Below are 23,126 nucleotides of genomic sequence, written 5' to 3' on the forward strand. Positions count from 1 at the left end.
CTCAGGGCGGTTCACACCATAAAATTACAATATAAAAAAACTACAGTGTTTGGTAGGGTTTTCCCTTGCTTTAAATATCTTAAATTGATTGTGCTTCAAATGATCTAGTTGCTCTTTCTCAGCTTGACAGGGCAGAGATGTTTTGCATTAGTCCTTTTAATGGTTTTCATATGTCTGGACACACACAGGCACACTTCCACTGGAATATCCACTGGGAGAGGAGCGAAGGTGGGAGGGGGAAAATCACTTTCGTTTGTTTACATTCATGAAAACTGCGGTTTTGAATGGGACATTTTTATCTTTCCAAGAAAGGGAAGCTAGGAGTGGCATTTTTCTTTTCTGTGAAATGGCTGTTTTTGTGTCCTCATTCCCAGAGTTTTCTAAAGCTGAAATTGCAAAGGAAATTTTCAGTAATGGTGCAGAAAGGCTAGTATTTGGTCTTGTTCTTTGGAATGCAGAGTTTGGGGTTTCTAATATCCTGTGAATTTTGAACCTTCCTCTTACTATACATGTAATTAATGGTAGCTTATTACCGAGTTCGCATATTTGTAAGTTTGAGGGCAAGAGCAGATACCCTCTTGCCTCTACAAAAGTGAAGCAAACTGTGTGGGGAAATTGTCATTTTTAGATAGACACCTTTTGGAGTTTATGTCAATTTATACATGCATTCCACTTATGTTATCAGTTCAGAATTTTAAAGCAGGGTTGATTAAGGCAGCTATTTGCAGATTTGCAGTACCAGCAGTTGTGGGTGTTGCTGATGGAAGACACCAGGTGACATGATTTTAGTTTTGCAAGCTGATAATTTCCTAGATGTGCCCCCCTTGGGTCTGAAGTGCTTCTCATCTTTCATTACGTTTCCTGAATATTCGAATGAGCCATGCCCTGGAAAGGGACAGTTGCTTTTCATCTTTTCAAAGGTGACCTGGATGAGAGTTCCTCTGTCAGCCCCCTGTGGATTCAGCTGTCGTTGGTTGAACCAAAGTATTTCCTTCCCTGCTTTGAAGTCTAGATATTAAATACCAATAGGGCTGTGGCTGGGAGAGAGAGGCAAGAGGGCAGTTGAGTCTTACCTTGAGATTCTCACGTCCTTTGAGGCAGAAGTTCCTCTCTACGACAGGGACGTTTTAAAAGCGAATGCTGTAAGCAATGCTTATTTCCACAAGGGTGCTTCTGTGTCACCCACCCTCCTGCGTGATATCATGGGAAAATATGAGGGTTATGTAAGGGCTAAAAGAGGTAGTGTCAGTTGAAATCTCATCTTACCGTTTTTGAATCCCCAAAACAAGGGCTGTGAAATGGTGTTGCTGCCACCCATTTGGTAAACAAAGAAACCCAGGAGCATTTCACTTAGTCCCACATTGTCCCCTTCTTTTCCGTACCATAATTGGTGGCAAGACAGCTGTTGAGGTGGGCTGAGGGTTGTGGCGTCCATGTTATATTGAGTACCCTCACTCGCCTCATGCCATTTTAACGTACACTTGTGGAGATTTTCTGTAGAGTTCATATCTGGAAATGTTATCACTTGTTTGCAACTCATCACGTTGCGGAAGATCTTCCAAAAAGCCCCCCCCCCCCCCCCGTTAGGGTTCACTGAGCAGAAATTGGCCTTGAAGCAAAAGACTCCTTCAGCATAACTCAGGATTGCTTGAAGAAGTTTATTGGGTGTGTGTGGAACCATATCAAGAAGCTAACATGCAGTTATAAATGTAGCAGGCATCATTGATTCTTTATCACTACACCTGTGTGATTTTATACATCGCGATGGTGGTTTTATTTGCAGGGATGTATTTCAGGAGCACACTAATAAAGGAGTAAAACACTTTGTAAGAATCTGGAAAAGCAAAGGACAGTGGTTGGCTCCCAAGTACATTCTCAAACTTTGCAATGCAAAGGATAACTTCTAACACATTTTATTGGATAAGCCTGTTTCTTGGAGGCTTCTCTCTGCATTCTGACACTAATCGCTTACAATAATTCAGTGAACTCCGTTAAACTCACTGGGACATATGCTTTGAGTAATGTACGTAGGATTGTTCCGCACGTGTAACTTGTGATAGTTCACTGGAACTGTTTCTACTGAGCTCAGCACTGGGGAGCACACTATATTTCATGGCAGGAAATTCACAGATTCAGCTGAGATAAATGCTATGGGGAAATGCCAAGCAAAGCACCACCATTTTGGGCTGGCCTTGCTGGCCAACCCAAAAATTGTGTTGACTAAGTTCTGCAGTTGGGGGTGATTGTCTGGCATCCACCTATGCTGACTTCAAAAAATAATAATGTAGGAATATTAAACTCAATCACCATTCTCACATCAACGAGCCAAAGTATGTGGCTGCTCAGGCCACTTACACTGAGCTTCCCTTGTGGCGCAGTTTGCCACTCGCATTTTTATTTACTTGGAGAAAGTTTTCTCCCAGTAAGAACCAGTAAGTTGTACTTTTGAATCCATACATAGTTGCACTTCATCTGCCCCTTACAGTTATATTGTGCAATATATTTTACTCCTACAAACACACATATATTTGCAGAGGGGGCAGGGAGGAGAGCTATTTATTCCTACAGTCCTCCCCCCCCCCAAAAAAAAATCATTTCAACTGATCAGCTCCCAGTTCCCTCCCTTTTTTAGCATGGTGCTTTTCTGTTTTCTTCAGGACCACAATCTCACAACTATTACTCCATCCTCCTTGGCTACCCATCACCAGGTACCCCCACCACACTTGGTGATGGGTCTCATGACCCTTAATCCCATACTAGACAGCCCGTGCTTGTTGCTACATTTCTGATGGAACCCTTTTTGCTCACCCCAAAACCCATTAGTCCTCTTGGCCTTCCTTACTGGGACAACTTCATATTGTAGCTTGAGCATTTGCAGGTAATAGTCTTCTTCTTCAAATGTAACCAAGGAAAAACTACTTTTGATGTTCCCAACCAGTCAAGGATCACATAGGGCATGGGATAATGTCACAGTGATCTGTAGCCAATCCTACTTGTCTGTGAGGCGACGCCACTGAACGGAAGTTCAAACAAAGAAGGGAACGTTTTCAAAAGGCATCAGATGGCATTGCCTGATTGTAGCAGTTTGGCACCGCTTCAGATATTTTGGGAAACGAGCTAGTAGTTATTGAATTAAGTGCTGACAGTGACTAATTTTTCTGTCCTTTTTGTGGTTTTGCCCTCTATAGTTGCTTGTAATTTACACCATGTATAATTTGTACTGTTTTGAGACTAGAATTTTTGTGACACTGATGGTATCTGTATAGTAGTTTTTACAACATGTATACACTTAATCCTTAAATATGTTGAATATGTTAACTGTTTAGAATAGACAAAATATTTAAGATAGCTAAGTCCTAAAGGAGGGTATGGTCTTGTTGTTGTTGTTTGGTTTTCCTTTGTGGGTGTGAAATAAGTAAATGTTTCCAGTCTTGAAATTGACCATACTGACCTGTTGAGTTTAGAGAGGGTGGCATGCTGTATTGCCTCAGATGCTTTTAACGCCTTCTGTGCTGCTATCATTTGTCACTACGGAGGTATTAAGAGAGTTAGCACTTTCATAGGCACCCACGCAGTTGCAGGCAAGCCTGTAGAGCTGATGGCAGGATCATGTGATAAAGCTTCCATCTAACTTTGGGAACAACCAGTTTTTACAGGTTTATGGTGCGAAATCCCTGTCGTTTTCCTCCAGTTGCTTGGTTTCTTTAAGTGCACCCCAGGTGGTGAAACAGAAAGAAGCGTATAACTGCTTGGAAGCATGTGGTTAACTTTCAGTGGAGCAAATTCAGTAGTTATTTCTTACCTTTCCTCTTTGCTGGCATATTTGTTAGAACTAGGTACTAAGTATGTAGAAATGACCTTGGTGTTGACAACAGTGGCCAATCAGATGTTTCTGGGAAGCTCAGAAGCAGAGCTTGTTCATGAAAACAACCATTCCCTGTTATCTTTACCTCCAGCATCTACCACAGGACTACTGCTGTAAACATGGAGGCTGTATTTATAACTAGCCATTAATAGACTTTCCCTTGCCAAAATTTGTCCTAGCGTTCTTTCCAGCCATAAGCTACTTCCCACTGCCTACATCTGCTGGGAATTCCACAAGCCCTCTACAACATACTTTTCAAAAATGGTTCATCCAGGCCAAATTCCTCCCTGCTTATGTTGTCAGCCTTTGCCATATGACCCTCCCATTCCCTCCCTTCCTTGCTTAAAGAATAGCAACTCGAAAACTGGGAAGAAGTGTTTGCAGTTGGCGTGCTAGGACAGAGTGGAGGATAGATAATGCGGGATTTCCCAAATGTCAACAGTATCCCCGTTAGATAACCATTTGACTTGGAGCTATTTATGAGGAGATTTTGGGCAGTGGGTATTTTCAGGAGTCATTTCGTCGCCTAAGGCAAAGGACAAAATGGCGCCCCCTCATTCCATGTACAAAAATTCAACTGGGCTGCCAGTTGGATTTTACCTCAACACTGATGGTGGGACAGCATCCTCCACCGTACTCGAGGGCAGCAGGCCAACTTAGGGGGCACAGACAAGAGCAGAGATGGGGAGCGGGTTTAATTGTAGGGCAAGCCCTGCCAGTTTATCTGTTCATCAACATCAAATGATAAAGCTTCCCCATTATGCTTGGGGGGGGGTGAAGGTAAAGGTTGGAAGCATGAATGTTCTTCTATTTATTTAATTTTTTGTGGGGATGGGGGGTGAAACATATCTCACTGCATGTTGAAAAGTGGCTCACCTGGAAGAAGACTAGGCCTAATCCTTCTCCCTGATATTTCAGTTTTCTCATACAGGGAGGCCTTTTCTGGGGGAAAGTGTTCAAACATGCTTCAGCAGTGTAGATCAGGAGTATCAACCCCTTGATAATGCTGAATCTATAAGCTGGACATTGATGCAGGAAAGTTGGCAGTGAATGACTGTGGGGTGGGGTGATTTAGCTGGACACAACAAAAGAGTTCCAAGTTACTAAAGCCAAAGACCTGGTGACTGACTAGTACAAGATCAGAACTAAGCACTTTAGAAGCAGGAAAATCATTATTTTTAAAGCTCGATAAGACTTTTTGTAGCTGTTCCACTTTTTCCTAAAAGTTGTACCGCTTGGGGGGCAGTTGCTGTGTTTTGACTCCAGAGTTCCCTTTCAGAATTACAAGTTCAAAGCCACAAATCTTAAACCACCTAATCCCGAGAAGCTAAGTAGGAGCATGCAAACCAGCTTAGTAAACTATCCAAATACAGAATATTAAGAGTCCTCGTGGGATCTGGTGAGACTGGTCACAAGACAAAGCATTATTTTTCAGTGTGTTCCAATACACTTGATCATCCTGGTTTCCTGTCTTGATTTATTCCCTTTCTCAATCTCTCACACAAAACATGTTATACTTAAAACTGGCCAGTGAAGGCCAGCCACCAGATAAGAGCTGATTTGTACTTTGTGGTGCTAGTCTGAGATGTGAAAATGGGATTGGTTGAATCTAAATATTATAGCCTATTCATTATTTCACAGAAGGATAGGGGTAAATGCCTGTTGCCTGATCATTCAAAATAACAGAAGCTTGGCTGCAAATGCAAGGTAGCATAAGGTTTGATGATGTCACAAAGGAAAAGAGGAAGGCTTCAGCAGAGCATGCTGGGAAGGCACGAGTGGCCAACCTTGGTCAGGTAGACGGTCTCCATCTTTGGGAATACAGGAGGATTGACAATGGACCTGAAATTTGTTCTTAACAGAAATTTGTTTGGGGACCCTTGCTATATTACTGTAGTCTTCCAACAGCTGTTAAATAGAGGTGTCTTTACTGAGGTTTGCCAGGCATGGAATGCTTGGACTCTCCAAGATCCTATGTCCTTTCCAAGTTTTGATTCCTGGGTTTCTTTTCTGTGGTTTCCATAGATGGGACCTGATGCCTCAAATGTGCAAAAGCTCTGTAGCACCACTGAGCCATGGCCTGGGTCCCTGTATCAGTTGAGAAAGCAAGGGATGGTCACTTCAATGCTGAATTAAAACATGATAAAAGCATGCAGAGGCAACAGCCATCACCCCTTTCAATCTGTAGTTACCACTTTAGTAATAGCTTCTTCTAGTTGGATAACAGTACAGGATATCGCAAAATAGATGCCAGAGCACATTGCCCAGCCCTGTTGCTGAACATCATGAAATGTATCAGGCTGATGTAGTTTTTAGTGGGATTGTGTATTGAAGGTTTTTATGGTTTCATGGTCATCTTAGGGGCATTTGTTTTTATGCAGTATGAGCCAATTCAAGAGGCACCAGCCAATATGACGTGTAGAGTTAAGGTATCTGAAGATACCTCTCTGGATCTCAGGGCATGCACTGTTGACTTGTGTCTGTGATCAGCGTAAATTAGCTGTGTGCGTGTTGAAAATATTGATACATCCCACTCTTAATTGGAGCATCAATCCATTCATCTTCCCAGAGACTGACAGAAACAAACCTGACCATAGAGCAGCCTTCCCCAGCTTGGTTCTCCCCATGTATTTTGGACTACAAGTTCCATCATCCTTGGTCATGGGCCTGTCTAAAATATCTTGATGGCATCAGGCTGGGGAAAGTTGCTGTAAAATGAAAACCTCTGCTAGTACTAACCTTACACTCAAAATAATGAGGGAAGGCCCCTTTCCTTGATTTGCCACAACCCAAAATAAGGTTAGGCACATTCTAGCCTTGTTTGTGTATTCTTCACCACCCTCCCTTTAAAATGTGTGTTATCGTTTCATGTTTCAGCCTTTCTCCTGAATGGCAATTTCCTGGCTCTGATTTCTTCTTCACACCAGTGTGTTGCCAGTTCTAGCAAGGTTCAAGGACCAACAGAAATGGCATGATAATTAGCATTGATCTAGGGCAGCCTCTTCAGTCTCCAGAGGTTGATGGGACTACAACTCCCATCATCCCTGACTACTGGTTGAGCTGACTAGGGATGGTGGGAGTTGTAATCTTAACAACCTCTGAGGAACCCAGAGATTGAGGAGCGTTTGTCTAGGGGAACTGGGAAACAATCCTTATTGACCATGCTAGAAAATCAGACCTATTCAACTAAAAAAAAGGTCAATAATCCATCGTTGCTCCCTTCCAATTGATTTCCAGAGCCCGTCCCTGCCTTCTCCTCCTGGCAACATGATGGCTTAGATTCCAACGAAGCTCGCCTCTCTCCTCAGGCTGGCCGCCTCATTCGCCAGCTGCTGGATGAAGACAGCGACCCAATGCTATCCCCTCGTTTCTATGCCTACGGGCAAAGTCAGCTGTACCTGGATGACACAGAAGTTCCTCCTTCTCCTCCCAACTCACATTCATTCATGAGGTAGGTGGGTAAGTGGTCACTCCAAAAAGACCCCAGAACAGGCCAGAATAATTACCTGTGCTTTTAGCGGAAAACATAGGTGCAGTGGAATGAGGAATGTGGCTTCCCCCCTCCCCGGAGAATCCTGGGAACCGTCATTTGCTAAGGGTGGTGGGAATGTTATCTCTGTGAGGGGCGAACTACTGTTCCCAGAATCCTTTGGGGGAAGCTATGTGCTTTTGAGGGACGCAGGTGGCGCTGTGGGTTAAAGCCTCAGCGCCTAGGACTTGCCGATCGAAAGGTCGGCGGTTCGAATCCCTGCGGCGTGGTGCGCTCCCGCTGCTCGGTCCCAGCGCCTGCCAACCTAGCAGTTTGAAAGCACCCCCGGGTGCAAGTAGATAAATAGGGACCGCTTACCAGCGGGAAGGTAAACGGCGTTTCCGTGTGCGGCTCTGGCTTGCCAGAGCAGCGATGTCACGCTGGCCACGTGACCTGGAAGTGTCTCCGGACAGCGCTGGCCCCTGGCCTCTTAAGTGAGATGGGCGCACAACCCCAGAGTCTGTCAAGACTGGCCCGTACGGGCAGGGGTACCTTTACCTTTTACCTATGTGCTTTTGAAAGCATGGTGTGGTTCTCTTCAAGTGAGGCATCTCACTCTTGTTTTCTCATTTCCTTTTCCAACTGATGCTCAGCGTTTTGTGTCTTCTGAACATGCTTGGTCCTCATTGGGCTGCTTTTGGTGTTGGTTGCCTTCTTGGTTTTGCTTTAAAATATTTTTCCTACTACCACCAACTTCAGGGTTTTCCTGAGAATGTCAGTACCTGCCTCTTGTAGACCCTGTTTTGATTTCATTTCTGTCAGCACTCAACACCTGAGTTCGCTATTGTTGACATGAGACTACAGTGGGGCAGGGAGCATCTTTTAAGGTCTTGACTTTTGCCTGGAGAGATGCTGCCAGTCAGAATATACAAGTTCTGGGCTAGATGGACAAATAATCTGACCTGATATTATTAGGCAAGTTTTCTTTGCTACTGTATAAGGATCTTACTGGCTTCTTGGGGAATCTGGAGTTCTCTGTATCGTATAGAGCCTTCTTTCCTGTTAACACCAATTAATTCAGTCATTTCCTCGGCTTCATCACAGGAGAAGAAGTTCTTCTTTGGGGTCTTATGAAGATGACCGAGAAGATCTGACACCAGCACAGCTGACCCGCAGGATTCAAGGACTGAAGAAAAAGATCAGGCGGTTCGAAGACAAATTTGAAGAGGAGAGGAAATACAGAGTAAGCTGTTCAGTGTCAGTTGTCCTGAGGGACTCTATTGCTTAAGCGGCAATTTTTTTCTGTGGGTAGCGCAGCAAAGGGAATGATTGACAGCCTTTTAAGACCTTTCATTCCTCGGCTGCAGTCCTGTGCCCACTTAAGTTGGAAGCAAGTCCCATTGAACTCCGGTGAAATCACAAACGAGTAAACATGCACAGGATTGAGCCATTCCATTCACTCTTTTCAGCTGGCTAAGGAATGCTACGGATTTGCATGTTGGGGTTTTTCAAGGTTGCATTTCTCTGTGATGGTGTCTGTTGCCCTCCTACCTGCGACACTTTGAAGAGTCTTTGACATTTGCAGAGAGAAGGTTTGCTTTTTTAGAAGCAAGTCCAATAACAAAGCATACACGGTTATTTCCTCTAGAATATTACCTGTGCTAAGCAGCACTCGTAGAGTAAGTAAGATGCCAGGAGCATGTAGAGAGGCTACCCAAGTCTTTTGTGCAACCACCAGCCACAACTTCTGTGATGCATGCAAAGTGGTTCCTAGTAGCCAGAAGGTCCTTAGCTGTTATCCAGCTTTCATTAGAGCAAATAAGCTCTTGAATGCACCCTTGCTTTCAATATCTGTCATCTCCAGTCATTAAAAAAAGCATCCCCATCTATTTGTCCTCCCCCTTATAGCCATCACACAGTGACAAAGCAGCCAACCTGGAGGTGCTGAAGTGGACAAATGACCTTGCAAAGTTTCGGAAGCAGCTGAAAGGTGAGATATCCTGGCACGTGACCTTCAAACTCAACGTAATTGTCCTGCAGTGGTTCCATCTGGTGCCTATCCTGAAAATACACACTCTCCTTTTATTTCCTTTTTCCTCTTCCAAAACTAGAGTCAAAGCTGAAGATGTCAGAGGAAGACCTGGCTCCTGTGATGCGTCAACGTAGCAATACACTCCCCAAAAGTTTTGGCTCCCAGCTAGAAAAGGAGGAAGAGAAGAAGCAGGATGTGTCTGATAAATTGGCTAAGCCAGCAGTGGAGGCAACCCTGGACGCCATCCAGAAGAAGCTCCAAGAGAAAAGGACCGAGGCAAACCGCCCCGAAGACATTAAGGTACACATACCCTAGATGTGTAGGGACGCGGGCGGCGCTGTGGGTTAAACCACAGAGCCTAAGACTTGCCAATCAGAAGGTCGGCAGTTCAAATCCCTGTGACAGGGTGAGCTCCCATTGCTCTGTCCCAGCTCCTGCCAACCTAGCAGTTCGAAAACGCGTCAAAGTACAAGTAGATAAATAGGTACCGCTCCGGCGGGAAGGTAAACAGTGTTACTGTGCACTGCTCTGGTTCACCAGAAGCGGCTTAGTCATGCTGGCCACATGACCCGGAAGCTGTACGCTGGCTCCCTTGGCCAATAAAGCGAGATGAGCGCCGCAACCCCAAAGTCGGTCACGACTGGACCTAATGGTCAGGGGTCCCTTTACCTTTACTTTACCTTTACCCTAGATGTACGTACTGGGCATGCTCCCCAGCCAGCACGTGATTGGCCTTTCGCCTGAAGGGAGCTGCCTTGCTTAAGATGAGGATTGACAGCCCAAAAATAACATGCTGACTTTTTCGATGTTTTCTCTTCCGTTTGCTGTTATGTATTGCTTATCATTCATTTGGTTATTATTGTTATTTCCTGAACAATGGTTTGTATGAGGTGCGGCAAATAAGATGAAATAAATGGTATTGTGAATCAGGATCTTGTGCTCTGTATAGCTCCTTTTTGAGGGACTGGGAACGGGACGGGGAAATATTAGGGATAAATTTGTAGGAACCGCAGTAATGCGATTGTTTCCCTTCCGCCCTGCCCTTGCTTGCTTTTTATACAGGATATGACCAGAGATCAGATAGCAGCAGAGAAGGTGGCTCTCCAAAAAGCCCTCTTGTATTACGAGAGCATCCACGGAAGACCAGTAAGTACATCAGCATCCGTGTAAAATGTGTTCCGTATTGGGTCGCTACAAACTACGAAATGGCAAAATGTAGGGAAGTTTGCCAGTTTCTCGAACCTGTGCAAAAGTGCAGCAACCGGTGACTTAGCTCTATAGTATGGAGTGAAGGCTTTCCCCTGCATACATCACAGCAACATTTTGTCACTACTTATGGTCCTTTGTTCAGGGAAACAGATAATTAGTCAAAATGTCCTTTTGAACGTGACTGGTAGCGATGTTTTAAAAAAGCCCGTCCCCACCCCGCCCTTTTTCTGGAGTTGTTATTTTCTCTTAGGAAAAAGTTCTGATTTCTTAAAACTTGGTGTTGTTGTTGTTTATTAAATTTGTATACCACTCTTCATCCATAGATCTCGGGGCAGTTCACAACATAAAAAAATTACAATATAAAAACACAAAATACATTTCCTCCAGTGTTGACCCTTACAAAACTATGTTGATGATTCAACAAGTAAGGAAAACATTTTGGAGGCATGGAGAGAGCCGTCATATGGGTTATTTATGGCCAACAGCGGAGTGTTGTTTCCCCCCATTTGCTGTTCTGATAACGTTTTCTTCTTGTCTTTTTTTTTGTTTTTGTTATTCTTGAAATGTGTGCTACTCAGGCCATTGTTTAAGCATTGCAATTGCCTTGTTTTTATTTTTCCTCCTTGGAAGCAGTGCTTCATGGCCCCACCTAACAACAGGGTTATTACTGTCATTATAGATTTCAAAGGAGGGTTACAGGGGCAATGCGAAGAAAACAGTTTCCAATAAGTAATTTAACTTGTCAGCCTCCTCTGAAAAGCCGGGCACTGGGGGGTATAAATCCACACAGAAGTTAAATCTGGTGCGGTAATATAAATGCAAAGAAATACACTAAACTACTTCCAGAAGCCCTCTTTTCATGACATCTCACAGCTTATTATGCTCCTCTCTTTGCAACATTTATCTTATGGTTGACAAAGCTGCTTGTTTTGCTAAAGTTGCTGATAAAAAAAAGCAGAAAATGGGCAAAGGCTTTTTAGATAACATGGAGGCAAGAACAGACCTTCAACTTAGACCAGGCATCCCCAACCTTCGGCCCTCCAGATGTTTTGGACCACAGTTACCATCATCCTTGACCACTGGTCCTGTTAGCTAGGGATCATGGGAGTTGTAGGCCAAGACATTTGGAGGGCCGCAGGTTGGGGATGCCTGACTTAGACTATTGAAAGGAGCTAGGCATTATTGGTTTTAGAATAAGAAAAAGCCCTGCTGATCAGACAACGAGATGCTTACAGGAAGCTCCCAAACAGAACAGGAGTGCAGTGTCTCTGGCAACTGGTATTCAGAGGCATATTGCCAAGTTGGCAGTAAAAATGAAGCCTAATTTAGAACTGCAGAAACAGAACTATAGATCTGGGCAGGGCAATCTGCCAAGCGGGTTGAAGGTTGGAGAACTGATGACAGAGAACCCAAGTTTTCACCAGGCTTCTTGGTGGATGAGAGAGAGGGGTTGGCCTCCGTTTTAGTTTCAGCACCTGCTGAGGAAGCAATAGTTTTGCCTTCACGCAGGAGGTTTGGCAGAGGGCAGTGAAATAGTTGGCGCAATAGTCAAAGTCTGTTGCTTCCTGCAAACTCCATCACCACGCCTCTCAAGCAGCCAACTGTGTCTTCGTCATTTCAGGTAACGAAACACGAGCGGCAGATGATGAAGCCCCTGTATGACAGATACCGCTTAGTCAAGCAGATCCTCTCGAGAGCCAACAGCATCCCTATCATCGTGAGTATAAACCTTTTCTGCATGGATAGCTTGAGTGGACCTTGTCTCATTGCTGGCAGCGAGAGAGGGAGAATCCTATCTCTGTGCACCGCATTGGACATAATGCCTCAGTCGCAGCCATTTTCCCCTTTATGGTAGCAGCTGGATGAGCATGTGCATAGGAAGAGTAAAGAGGGCCGGCCCTAGCGTTAGGTAAACTGAGTTAACTGCTTCAGGTGGTGGACCCAGAGAGGTAGAATTGGGAGTCCCCCTCCCGCCTGGCCACTTGCCTCCACTGGCCTGCTGTGCCTTTTCTGGCCATTCAGCAAGGCCTTCCATCTCCTCTGCATAGCTGTCAATGTTTCCCTTTTCTTGCGAGGAATCCTATTCAGAATAAGGGAATTTCCCTTTAAAAAAGGGAAACGTTGACAGCTATGCTCCTCTGCCCTTGCCTCATTCCGGATGGCACAGCTTTGAAGAGGCTAAAAACAGTGCTGAGAATTAGGGGGCAATTTTCGAAGTTGCTGTAGGTTTAAACTCCCTCCCCTCCCCCCGGCCAATCCCTAATTTTGGGCACCAGTTAAGAGTTGCAGCAATGCCACAGCCAGAATGCTTCATTCTGATGAAGGACCTTGGGCTGTCCTAGACGGAGGAAGGAGGTGGAAAGCCATGCCAGCACTGCTGGCACTAAAACAGCAGCAAAACAACAAGAATAAAGTAAAGGCGGGGGAGGAGACCATTCAGTCTCAGAGGCCTTGGGGAGAAGGTCCTCAAGATGGAGGCAGCGTTTCACAAAGAGATCTTAACACTACTAGCATTGCACCTGTGGACCACATGGGATGCTACAGCCTGCACTAAACCCCTCTCTGGTGTGGGTTTCTTGCGCCATGCCAGTGAGTAGTAAGAAGAGCAGTTCAAGCTCTTCTCAGGATGCAGACACCTGAGATTTGGGCGTGCTGAATGAGCATGACCCCTGGGGTCTAAAATCTCAGGCCCCAATATCAGTGGAATTCCTTGTCCATAAAGAAGCAGGCAGTTCACACCACACATTTACCCCCTCGATTTGCGATCAGCAACTGTAGACTTAAGACTTCTGGCAGTTCACAAGGGAGACTGGGCCAAGGACTTGGCTTACGTTTCTTTGATGGAACCAGCATCCCTGCCCAGTTGGCCGTCCTTGAGACTCCTTTGGCTGAAGGGAGGGAGCAATTAGACATCCTGTTTCTTCTGACCCGTGGAGGAGAAAGCACAGCAGTTTCCTCCACAAACACAGTTGTGCTAGCAGAGGAGGAGAGAAAGATCCCACTTGAATAGAGGTTGGGGCATCTCTCTTTCTCCCCCCACCCCCCAACTCAAAGACACATATTTTCATTTTGCATTACAATCTGTACAGACTTCCAGAGAGTCAACCGCTTTAGCACTTTAAAAAAAAATACCACAGTACAAAAGGTAGATTGCAAATTGACTTTTCAGCTGATACAAAATTCCACATTAAAAAAGAGAAATGGAACCCAAAATTCTATGATTAGGGGAAGAAAATTGATGCCTCAGGGACATTATGGGGAATAGCATTTTTTCTGAGTTGCAGCATTGACTTTAATCCTAAGATACCGTATTTTTCCCTCTATAACACGCAGATTTTTTCTCCTAAAAAGGAAGGGGAAATGTCTGTGCGTGTTATAGAGCGAATGTGTGGTCCCTGGAGCCGAAAAATCAGGCAAAAATCAAATCGCCAGGCAAAAATCAAATTGTGGCGCTTCACTGAGAAGGGAAAACTGAAAAAAGGAAGCGGCTGCTTTCCTGCATTCTGCCTCAGGGTCTTACTGCCCACCCTCCTCTGTTTCGTTGCTGTGTTTGCTGAAACGGAACAAAGAGCAGGGAAAGCCCCTCCCCTCCAGGCAAGCTCCGTTGCTGCTGGGGGAGAGGGAGAGAGAGGGGGGGAGGGAGAAAGAGAGGGGGGGAGGGAGAAAGAGAGGGGGGGAGGGAGGGAGAGAGAGAGAGAGAGAGAGAGAGAGAGAGAGAGAGAGAGAGATGGCTGGCTGGCTGGCTGGCTGGCTTGGGTGGGGGAAAACTTTTGCCTTTCTTTTCTCCAACCCGTTAAATCCCTCTCCTGCATTCTTAGCCAGCTGCTTCTCTGCACACCCCTCTAATATCCCTTCTTTGTTTTTCCTTCGCTCCCCACTTAAAATGTGGTTACAAAGCATGGATCCTCAGGATCTTTGCATTGGGTCACCCCAAATTCACCATCAGATCACATAGCATGTCCATGGCTACAGCCTGCACCAAAAAAATCATGCACCCACTGTTGCCTGGGGCTGCAATGGTGCAAAAATGTGGTTAAAAAGCATGGATCCACAGGGATTCTCAGGATCCTTGCATTGGGTCACCCCAAATTCACCATCAGATCACATAGCATGTCCATGGCTACAGCCTGCACCAAAAAAATCACGCACCCACTGTTGCCTGGGGCTGCAATGGTGCAAAAACGTGGTTAAAAAGCATGGATCCACAGGGATTCTCAGGATCCTTGCATTGGGTCACCCCAAATTCACCATCAGATCACATAGCATGTCCATGGCTACAGCCTGCACCAAAAAAATCATGCACCCACTGTTGCCTGGGGCTGCAATGGTGCAAAAACGTGGTTACAAAGCATGGATCCACAGGGATTCTCAGGATCTTTGCATTGGGTCACCCCAAATTCACCATCAGATCACATAGCATGTCCATGGCTACAGCCTGCACCAAAAAAATCACGCACCCACTGTTGCCTGGGGCTGCAATGGTGCAAAAACGTGGTTACAAAGCATGGATCCACAGGAATTCTCAGGATTTTGGCATTGGGTCACCCCAAATTCACCATGAGATCACATGTCTGTGGCCACAGCATGAAGCCCAAAAATGATACATCCACTGTTTCATTCAGAATGTTTTTTCCCTTGTTTTCCTCCTCTAAAAACAATGTGCGTTTTTATGGTCAGGTGCGTGTTATAGAGCGAAAAATACAGTAACTTAAGGAAATTAACAGACAAGAAGTTTCCCATCGCCTTCTTCCCACTGCAATGGCCTGTTCCTCCCAAAAAGCCTCTCTGAGAGAGTCAGGGGTCATCTGGGATGGGAATGGGGCAGCAGAGACGACCAGACAGGAAACTTGTTTTTTCTAAACTTCTTTAAGTTAGCATGCCTCTAACCCAAGCTTTGATTTTTAAATATTTGTTTGTTGGTTGGTTGGTTGGTTGGTTGGTTTGAAAGAGGAAGTTGGCACAGTTTGAGATTATTTGTTCCATGTTTGGTCAAGCGGGGGGTGGGCAGTAGTTGTAGGAGGGGGAGCTGCCACATTCTCCTGGCTTAATTGTTGAGGAACACATTTGAAGTTTGCCTTTGTGACCGTGAGGACCAGCCAGACACCTGATTTCAGAGCAAGAAAAAGGGAGAAAATGTGCCAGTTTCCACATTGGGTTATTGCATCTCTTGAGTGCACTGTGAGTGCTGCTTACCAGGCCTTCTGGCCATTCAGCCAGTGCAAACAAGAGATACTTTCCTCTTACTTTCTGCCTCTTTATTTTCATGAATGAGAGTTTATTTTTACTAGTTTGCTGCTGCCCCCTCCCAGCCTTCGCCTTGGCAGGGGAATAAAAGTTTTCTATTCAGATGAATGGATGGGATGCCATTTGGGTTATTGGGCGTTGTCACATTTACCCTGATAAGCACATGCTTCTTCTGGGCCCAGGACACTACCCAGCAAAAGATTTCTCTTCTGCAGGTCCCCTTGAAAGCAAGAGGAATTGCACAAATGCAGTCCTCAGTCCCATTAATTTCAGCAAGCACTTAAGCAAGGGAAAGCTCTCTTGAGGGGTTGTTTTGATTCCATATGCATGGAATCAATGTCATATTTCATTTGATCCATGACAAGCATCTGAGTATCCAGTCCTCTGCAGTCTGGATCTCCATCTCGCTCACAACCATACAGTTCCATTTGAGCATGTCTGAATAAGGCAGCCCCTGATTGTGCATCAAAACTGCCTCTTGCACCAGAGCCTTTTTGTTGAGGCTCATTTGCTTAGTCTTGGGAGTACACTGCAGCCATCTTTCTGCATCTAAAAGCATAATGGGTAAGGCAGCCACTAGACAGTGTTTCCATATTGCGTGGAAGGATGATGACAATAATAATAATAATAATAATGGTTGTTGTTAGATTCGACCCTGACACTTCTTAATGATATGCATTATTGGGGAGACTTTTAAAGGTTTTAATCCGGAAATGAATGAGGAATGGGAGTTAGGAGAGATGTGGAGGAAAGGGTCATTATGTAACCTGCTTGTTAACGCCTGTCACAGGGTTCCCCCTCCAGCAAGCGGAGAAGCCCTTTGCTGCAGCCAATTATCGAGGGTGAAACTGCTTCCTTCTTCAAGGAGATAAAGGTGAAAAAAACCTCCCACTGCTAACTCATTTGCTCAGCCTGCATCACTTCCCTTCTCCCACAATGAAAGTGATAGACACCCCTCTCTTTCTTTCTTTCTTTCTTTCTTTCTTTCTTTCTTTCTTTCTTTCTTTCTTTCTTTCTTTCTCTCTCTCTCTCTCTCTCTCTCTCTCTCTCTCTCTCTCTCTCTCTCTGTACATAATTGCTGGTTCTTCTGTCATGTCTCCAGGAAACAAAATCAGTAGCTGCTTTTGTCTGGCTTCCTTTGTCCACGTTCTGCCTGCCTCTGTTACAACTGACCCTTCAGTGCCTCCTCCTTCCTCCTCTTTTGCCTCCCTTTTGATTTGCAAAATGCACAATTTATTCCTTGCACCCTTGCTGCCTTCCCCTTCCTAAGATGCTGTTTTTGCAATTTTTACTGCTTAGCTTTCTTTGGCTCATATGTTGGGCCTTGGCCCAGATCTACAGCCGCGGCAGAATAAGGTGGTAGAGTTCTGAGGGGGCAAGAATAGACCATACCACTTCAGACTGCAGGTTGAGGGATCTCTCTCCTGAATGTCTCCACTTGAATAGAGTTCTGCGAGCTTTCTGCTCCAGAGAGGGTTGCTTCGTTTTTACTTAGGAAAATGTTTTTGAAAACGTGATCACCTCCCCTGCCACACACAAATCCTGTAGTCTGGACTGAAACAATCCATTCTGCCACCACATTTTGCCTAAATCTGCCCTAGGTTGGGCTTGAGCAAACCTAAGACTTCTCTGCCACACTTCATACTTACTTGAATTGTGTCCCCTCATGTGACACCCCCATGATGTAATAATAATAATAATAAATATATTTATACCCCACCCATTTGCCACTCTGAGCTGCTTCCAACAAAATATTAAAATACAGTAATGCACCAGACATTAAAAGCTTCCCTAAATGTTCTCAGTAATGGTTTCATACCTTTGTAACGGAGAGCAGCCTTCCCCCAGCTAGCACTGATGGGAGCTGTGGTCCAAATAACCAGCATTTGTATATTCTTTAGAGGCAGAGCCTGATCTTACTGGGACAAATCCTAAGTGCTTAACGTGGGCTGGAGGAATCCTTCAGGAACGCACTAAAGGTGTTTGTCTGCATCGCCTCTTCCAGGACCACCAGCCCCTACCCCTTCTTTTTCAGTTCCCAGATATGAAATATTTGAAGATTGAACATGAATGTTTAATACCAGGTTCCATTGACTCAAAGCATGGGCAGCTACCCACCTCCCTAAATCAAGTAAATCAATAAAAAGACTTAACTAATTGAGGTTCTGCCCCTTCAACATAAAGCCTGCTCCACTAACATAAATCCTGACTACACACCCATGTCTCGGAGTGATGGCGGCTTTTTTGGTTCTGCCAAATCCCAGTTGGCAAAGCCCCCTTTGCACTTTCACAGCGCAAGGGCCTCACTGAGTTCTTCAAGCAATCCTTCCTTTGGCTTGGCCAACTTCTTAACTTCTCGCAATCTGGTGCTACAGACCGCTTTGTGTGTTTGGAATGTGGCCACATTGCTTCTGGGAATGCGGCCAGTAAAGATAGCACAGGCAATGGTAATAATTGGTCCCGAAATGTCTCTGCAGGAGGAAGACGACGGTTCTGAAGAAGACAGCAACACGAAACCAGATTTCACGGTCACCATAAAGCCGGATTTCAACGTGAGAAGTTTCTTGGACCATCTAGAAGATGATGGCGACGGCTTTGTTTCTCCGGTGGATGATAGGATCTCTTCAAAAAGCAGCCAAGATATGGGGCTGTCAAATCTTCATGCTGCCTCCATGTATGTCAGGTTTTTGGCTGTCAGATTCATGTTCTGCATACTCTGTGTTTGGGCTAAGGTGGTAACTAAAATTAGGAAAGGGATCTATATAATTGTTACTTATACTTTCTGAACAATGGGAGCTGAACTGTGATAATCACCATCTGTCACGTGGCGGTTATCACTTAAGGTTGTTTTGTTTTGTTTAGCTTTCTGCAGTATTTTTGTGTCTCTGTTTGGGTGTCCGCTTTTGTTTTGATTTTCTTTTTTCTTAAATTACATAGGCCAGAACTTGTAGAACAGCTCCAGGAAGTCAGGGAGGAGAAGAAGAGAATCAGGAAAAAACTGAGAGATTTTGAGGACAATTTCTTCCGGCAAAATGGAAGGTAACTTTATTTCTCTTTTTTTATCCCCAATCCTTCACTTTGCCACATCAGAACCTTTGTTTTATTTACCATCATATTCAGGAAATGAGCATTTACTTATCCCTTACAATGCAAGGCACTTTGCTTGCATCTTTACCACAGGAGTGAGCAACCCGTGACCTTCTAGGTGTTGCTGGTTTAACTTCCCATCTTCCCTGGCCATTGGCCATGCCAGCCTTGATAGACGAGAGTTTGAATCCAGCATCCTCTGCAAGGCCACAGGTTCTCTGTCCCCAGTTTATAATAGTGGCATTTATTTTATTCATGTATAAGTGGTACCCCCAGGGGATCTCTTTTGGCAAAACTGCCTTGGAAGCCGAAGAGGCACAAGCTGCCTGATTCAGAATTTACTTCCTGATATGGGTTGAGACAGCAGCATTCCTTTCTCGACTGCTGAGCATAAGAGGAAACCGAGAACAGCATTGGTGGGACCGCCAATCCCACCTTCTCATGTTCACCCTTTGAAAACTCTTATCCTTCACAAATGTCACAAGCCTATCGAAACATATGTGCAGATTTAATGTAAGTACACAAGTTTTGTTTCTGAGAGAACGTGTGTGAATCTGAGAATTGTTTCCAGAGGCAACGTGAAGCTTCTATTCCGGCCCTGGAATGAAAACAAGCGCTGCCATTCCATTTTCATGTCACAACAGGCATTGTGGTTCACAAGAGCCCACCGTGAAGTCTAGAAATTTTCTTTTTAAAAATAGTAGCCAAGCTTCTCTGTTTTCCTACAGGGAACCAACACCATTCATGTAAGGAATATGTCCTGTCCACTTTCTTTCCTTCCTGTAGAAAGTTGTTCGTTCGTTTGGTTTGTTTAATATGTATGCCACCCTTCATCCATAGATCTCAGGGTTGTATTTTTAATATAAAAAACCAAAATGCATGATTAAAACAAAGAGAGGTGGGGCCACAAGCCTATAACCCCTCTCCCCCAGTAAATCAATCCCTACGATTACAACATTGGCCTGTTGGTCAAAGCAGAGCTTTCCCTCCACCTTTTACTCATCCTGGTACAGTGGTTCCTCTGGATGTGAATGGGATCCGTTCCGGAGCCCCGTTCTCATCCAAAAGCGAACGCAACCTGCGTCTACGCAATTCACTGCTTCTGAGCATGCGCGTGATGTCATTTTGACCGTCTGCGCATGCGCGAGCAGCGAAACCCGGAAGTAACGCACTCCGTTACTTCCGGGTCGCCGCAGTGTGCAGCCCGAAAATATTTATCCCAAAGCTACTTCAACCCGAGGTATGACTTTCGTTCATCACCTCACCCTGGCATTTTCCTTACATGTTAACTTTTGGTTTTAGCAGATGCTTGTCTGAAGCATTTCCACCCCACCAATCTGGATTGGCAAGGCACACTTTTTTCCCTTTTTCTTTTTGAGGGTACCTCATGCAGCACATAAACTATGGAACTCCCTCCCACAGGAGGCAGCAAGAGGCTGCCGACTTGGGAAGGCTTTAAAAGAGGCAAATTCATGTAGGCCAAGGCTATCAGCGGCTCCTTAGCCGCAATGGCTATTTTCTGCCTCCACTGCTAGAGGCGTTATGCCTCTGAATACCAGGTGCTGGGAATTGCAGGGTGCTGTTGTGCTCGCAGGCTCCCCGTGGACACCTGTTCAGCGACCATGAGAGCAGGATCCTGGATGGGCCCATTGTCTGAAGGAGAAACGTCTTCTGAAAAAGCCTTCCCTTCTGCTTTCTTGCAGGAACGTCCAGAAAGAGGACCGCACTCCTATGGCGGAAGAATACAACGAATACAAGCAGGTTAAGGCCAAGCTGAGGCTGCTGGAGGTCCTCATCAGCAAGAGAGACATTGGCTCCAAGATCATGTAACAAAGGCGCGCTTGACCTTGCCGGTAGAGTTAAGAAGTTGGCCAAGCCAAAGGAAGGATTGCTTGAAGAACTCAGTGAGGCCCTTGCGCTGTGAGGGCCTTCTTAGCAGCAATCCCGGGGCTGTGTCTGACGAGGAGGCCCCTGCATCTTTTCTTCAGACTTGGGGGGCCTGTCCTGCCTCCGAGCTGGTTCACCCAAGCCAGCAGGAGGGGCCACCCACCCCACAAGGAAGGGTCCTTCTGCTTTGATCAGCCTGCGACTTGTGAAACGCTTAGACTAACGAGAGCCTGATTTTATGCCTTCTCCTGCGTGTCAACGAGAGAGAGGTGAACTAGTTTGAGTTACCATGAATCGCCAAATAATTGTCTGTAATTGTCAGACCAATAAAGCACCCAGGTCTGTTCTAATGCGGAGGAGCTTGCATCCTGGGGTGATTCTGTGGCTTTGAAAGAAGAGGCGACACCTCCTCCTCGGGATCTCGTGCTCGAATGCAACCTCAGTTTGTTGGGGCTGCAGCTTTTCTTTAATTTTTAAGGTCGCCCTCAGTTGAATGTTTCGAATTGGTGGGAAAGCACTGTGTGCCACCCTTGGCCTTTTTTTTAGTGAGTGGAGAGAGACATTTTCTTATTCTCCTGCTTTCCCTCCCCATCCCAAAGATAATATTTCACACTGGCGCTTCTCTTCGAAAAGACGCAGAGAAGAAGAAGAGCTGAGAAAAATGGGGAACTTGGTAAAATCTGGTTTAGCAAGTTAGAGGGAGCCCTCAGAGTTGAGGCACAGATTGCAGCTCTAATCTCTCCCGTGCATAAGTGTTTGAATCTGGGCTGTGGATTCGAAACTGTGTCCTGAAAATCCTTGGGACCTTAATAGAGATTCCTCAATATGAAGGTCCGTAGCAGGCAGACAGGCATGCTACCCTGAAAGAATCGTGTCCCACATCATCCATTTTCTCCTGCAGTGGTGGTGCCACTCTATAATGCACTATTGGCTCATGTGGAGTCCTGGTGAGACGCACCAAGTTTTTGCAGTGGTTCATTGCAGTTGTGCAGAGGTTTCTCAGCAGACAAATTGGATGCAGAAAGGGTTTCCCAGGGTTAGAAAGTGTGGGAAACCTCTGAGCAGCCTTTCCTTGCTGCTGCTTTTAAGGACAGTGTCTGCTTATGCCAAGGAGCTCTTACAACTGTTTGTTCCCCCCGCCCTCCCGAAATCTTAATGGGATCCAATGATAATGAGGCGGCAACATTTTCTGTTGATGTTTTTGTAGCCGCACCTTGTTGAACGCGACTGTCTTGTTGCTGTACTTTCAAATAGCTTGTGTTAAAAATCATAGGTACAATGATGCACTTTAGAGAGACAGAGAAGAGTTTTATATTTTTTAAGAAAATCGAAAACCAATCGTAAGAAAGCGTAACCAAAACAGTACTTTAAAGAAAGAACAAATCTTTTGTCTACCTGACTTGTGTGTGTGCGTGTTTGTGTGTGTGTTTTTTATGCTGTTCTTTTAGTAAGGAAAAATAATGTCTAAAACTCAGCTTTAAGATTCGTCTAGAGAAGCAAAAAGCTAACAGGAATCAGCAGAAAACTTTCTAAGCACCAGCCCTGGAGCCTTTTTTTTTTAATGATATAACGAACAATGTCTGATCAGAGTTCATAGAAATGCTTCCTCTGCTCTGTTGAATCAAAAACCTGGTGACAAGCATACTAAAGCCCTATTAAATAAATGCCCCTCTGAATTGAATAGCAATTACTAAGATTATCATAATCAAAACGGAGGCAAACATAAATGTGGTTCCAAAGAAAACTGAGCAACTTAACTCTGTGAACCTTATGGGAGTGGAGGGCTTTAGACTCGTTTTTAAAAGAGTCACCCATTTATGGCGTGTGGAAAACTGCTTTTGAAATTGAGGGACATCCCCCAAACAGTTTGTACTATGGTTTGTGCAGCTGGGCAGAGGCTCAAAAGCAGCCAAAAATTACATGAAGCCAAGAACGAACTGCTTTCATGAGACCTAAGCAGCTGTTTGAATGTGACTTTTCTTACCAAAATTGCTGCTTGCTAGATTTTTTAAAACAAAAAAATAAGTGTGATGTGTCTATGTTAAGATCTTTTGGGGGGGACAGGGATGACCGACTGACATAGTACAAATGAATGAGAGTGAAGCAAGGCGCATGTTTATATATTACAAAATGCTAATATAAATAAGGTCGAGATGTGTATTTTAAAAGCAAAATGAGAATGACACGTTAAATGAATCACTTAACAAATATAAATGCCTAGAATTTTTTTTATAAAAAAAAGAAGGAAAACTTGTAATTTGTTCATGGGTTTACACTTGAACAGTCGAATCGTTTAGCTTTTTTATACATTGAAATAAATGTGGAGCAATGAA

General features: G+C 44.9%; 1 protein-coding gene and 1 long non-coding RNA gene across 5 annotated transcripts in view; one reads left to right on the top strand and one right to left on the bottom strand.

Moving 5' to 3' along the window:
- The window catches only part of FAM13A (family with sequence similarity 13 member A), a 146,057-nt gene extending 122,931 nt beyond the window's left edge, over window positions 1–23,126 (top strand). For all 3 annotated transcript variants that reach the window (XM_083756397.1, XM_083756396.1, XM_083756398.1), the window contains 10 exons: window positions 7,103–7,316; window positions 8,439–8,577; window positions 9,243–9,324; window positions 9,446–9,666; window positions 10,429–10,512; window positions 12,197–12,292; window positions 16,610–16,693; window positions 18,297–18,493; window positions 18,757–18,858; window positions 20,610–23,126. In XM_083756397.1, coding sequence (XP_083612523.1) covers window positions 7,103–7,316; window positions 8,439–8,577; window positions 9,243–9,324; window positions 9,446–9,666; window positions 10,429–10,512; window positions 12,197–12,292; window positions 16,610–16,693; window positions 18,297–18,493; window positions 18,757–18,858; window positions 20,610–20,736 — 1,346 coding nt within the window. In that variant the 3' untranslated portion in view covers window positions 20,737–23,126. The remainder of the gene's footprint in view (window positions 1–7,102; window positions 7,317–8,438; window positions 8,578–9,242; window positions 9,325–9,445; window positions 9,667–10,428; window positions 10,513–12,196; window positions 12,293–16,609; window positions 16,694–18,296; window positions 18,494–18,756; window positions 18,859–20,609) is intronic.
- Window positions 1,645–5,640, bottom strand: LOC310852911. 2 transcript variants are annotated; one of them, XR_014568425.1, is made up of 3 exons: window positions 4,742–5,640; window positions 3,452–3,702; window positions 1,645–3,013 (listed from the first exon to the last, which is right to left on the bottom strand). It is a non-coding gene; the product is annotated as an uncharacterized lncRNA (long non-coding RNA). The 2 variants fall into 2 exon arrangements; XR_014568426.1 differs by having other exon boundaries at window positions 3,452–3,528; window positions 4,742–5,637.

The sequence above is a fragment of the Podarcis gaigeae genome, assembly GCF_964106915.1.
Source record: "Podarcis gaigeae genome assembly, chromosome: 9".
NCBI lineage: Eukaryota > Metazoa > Chordata > Lepidosauria > Squamata > Lacertidae > Podarcis > Podarcis gaigeae.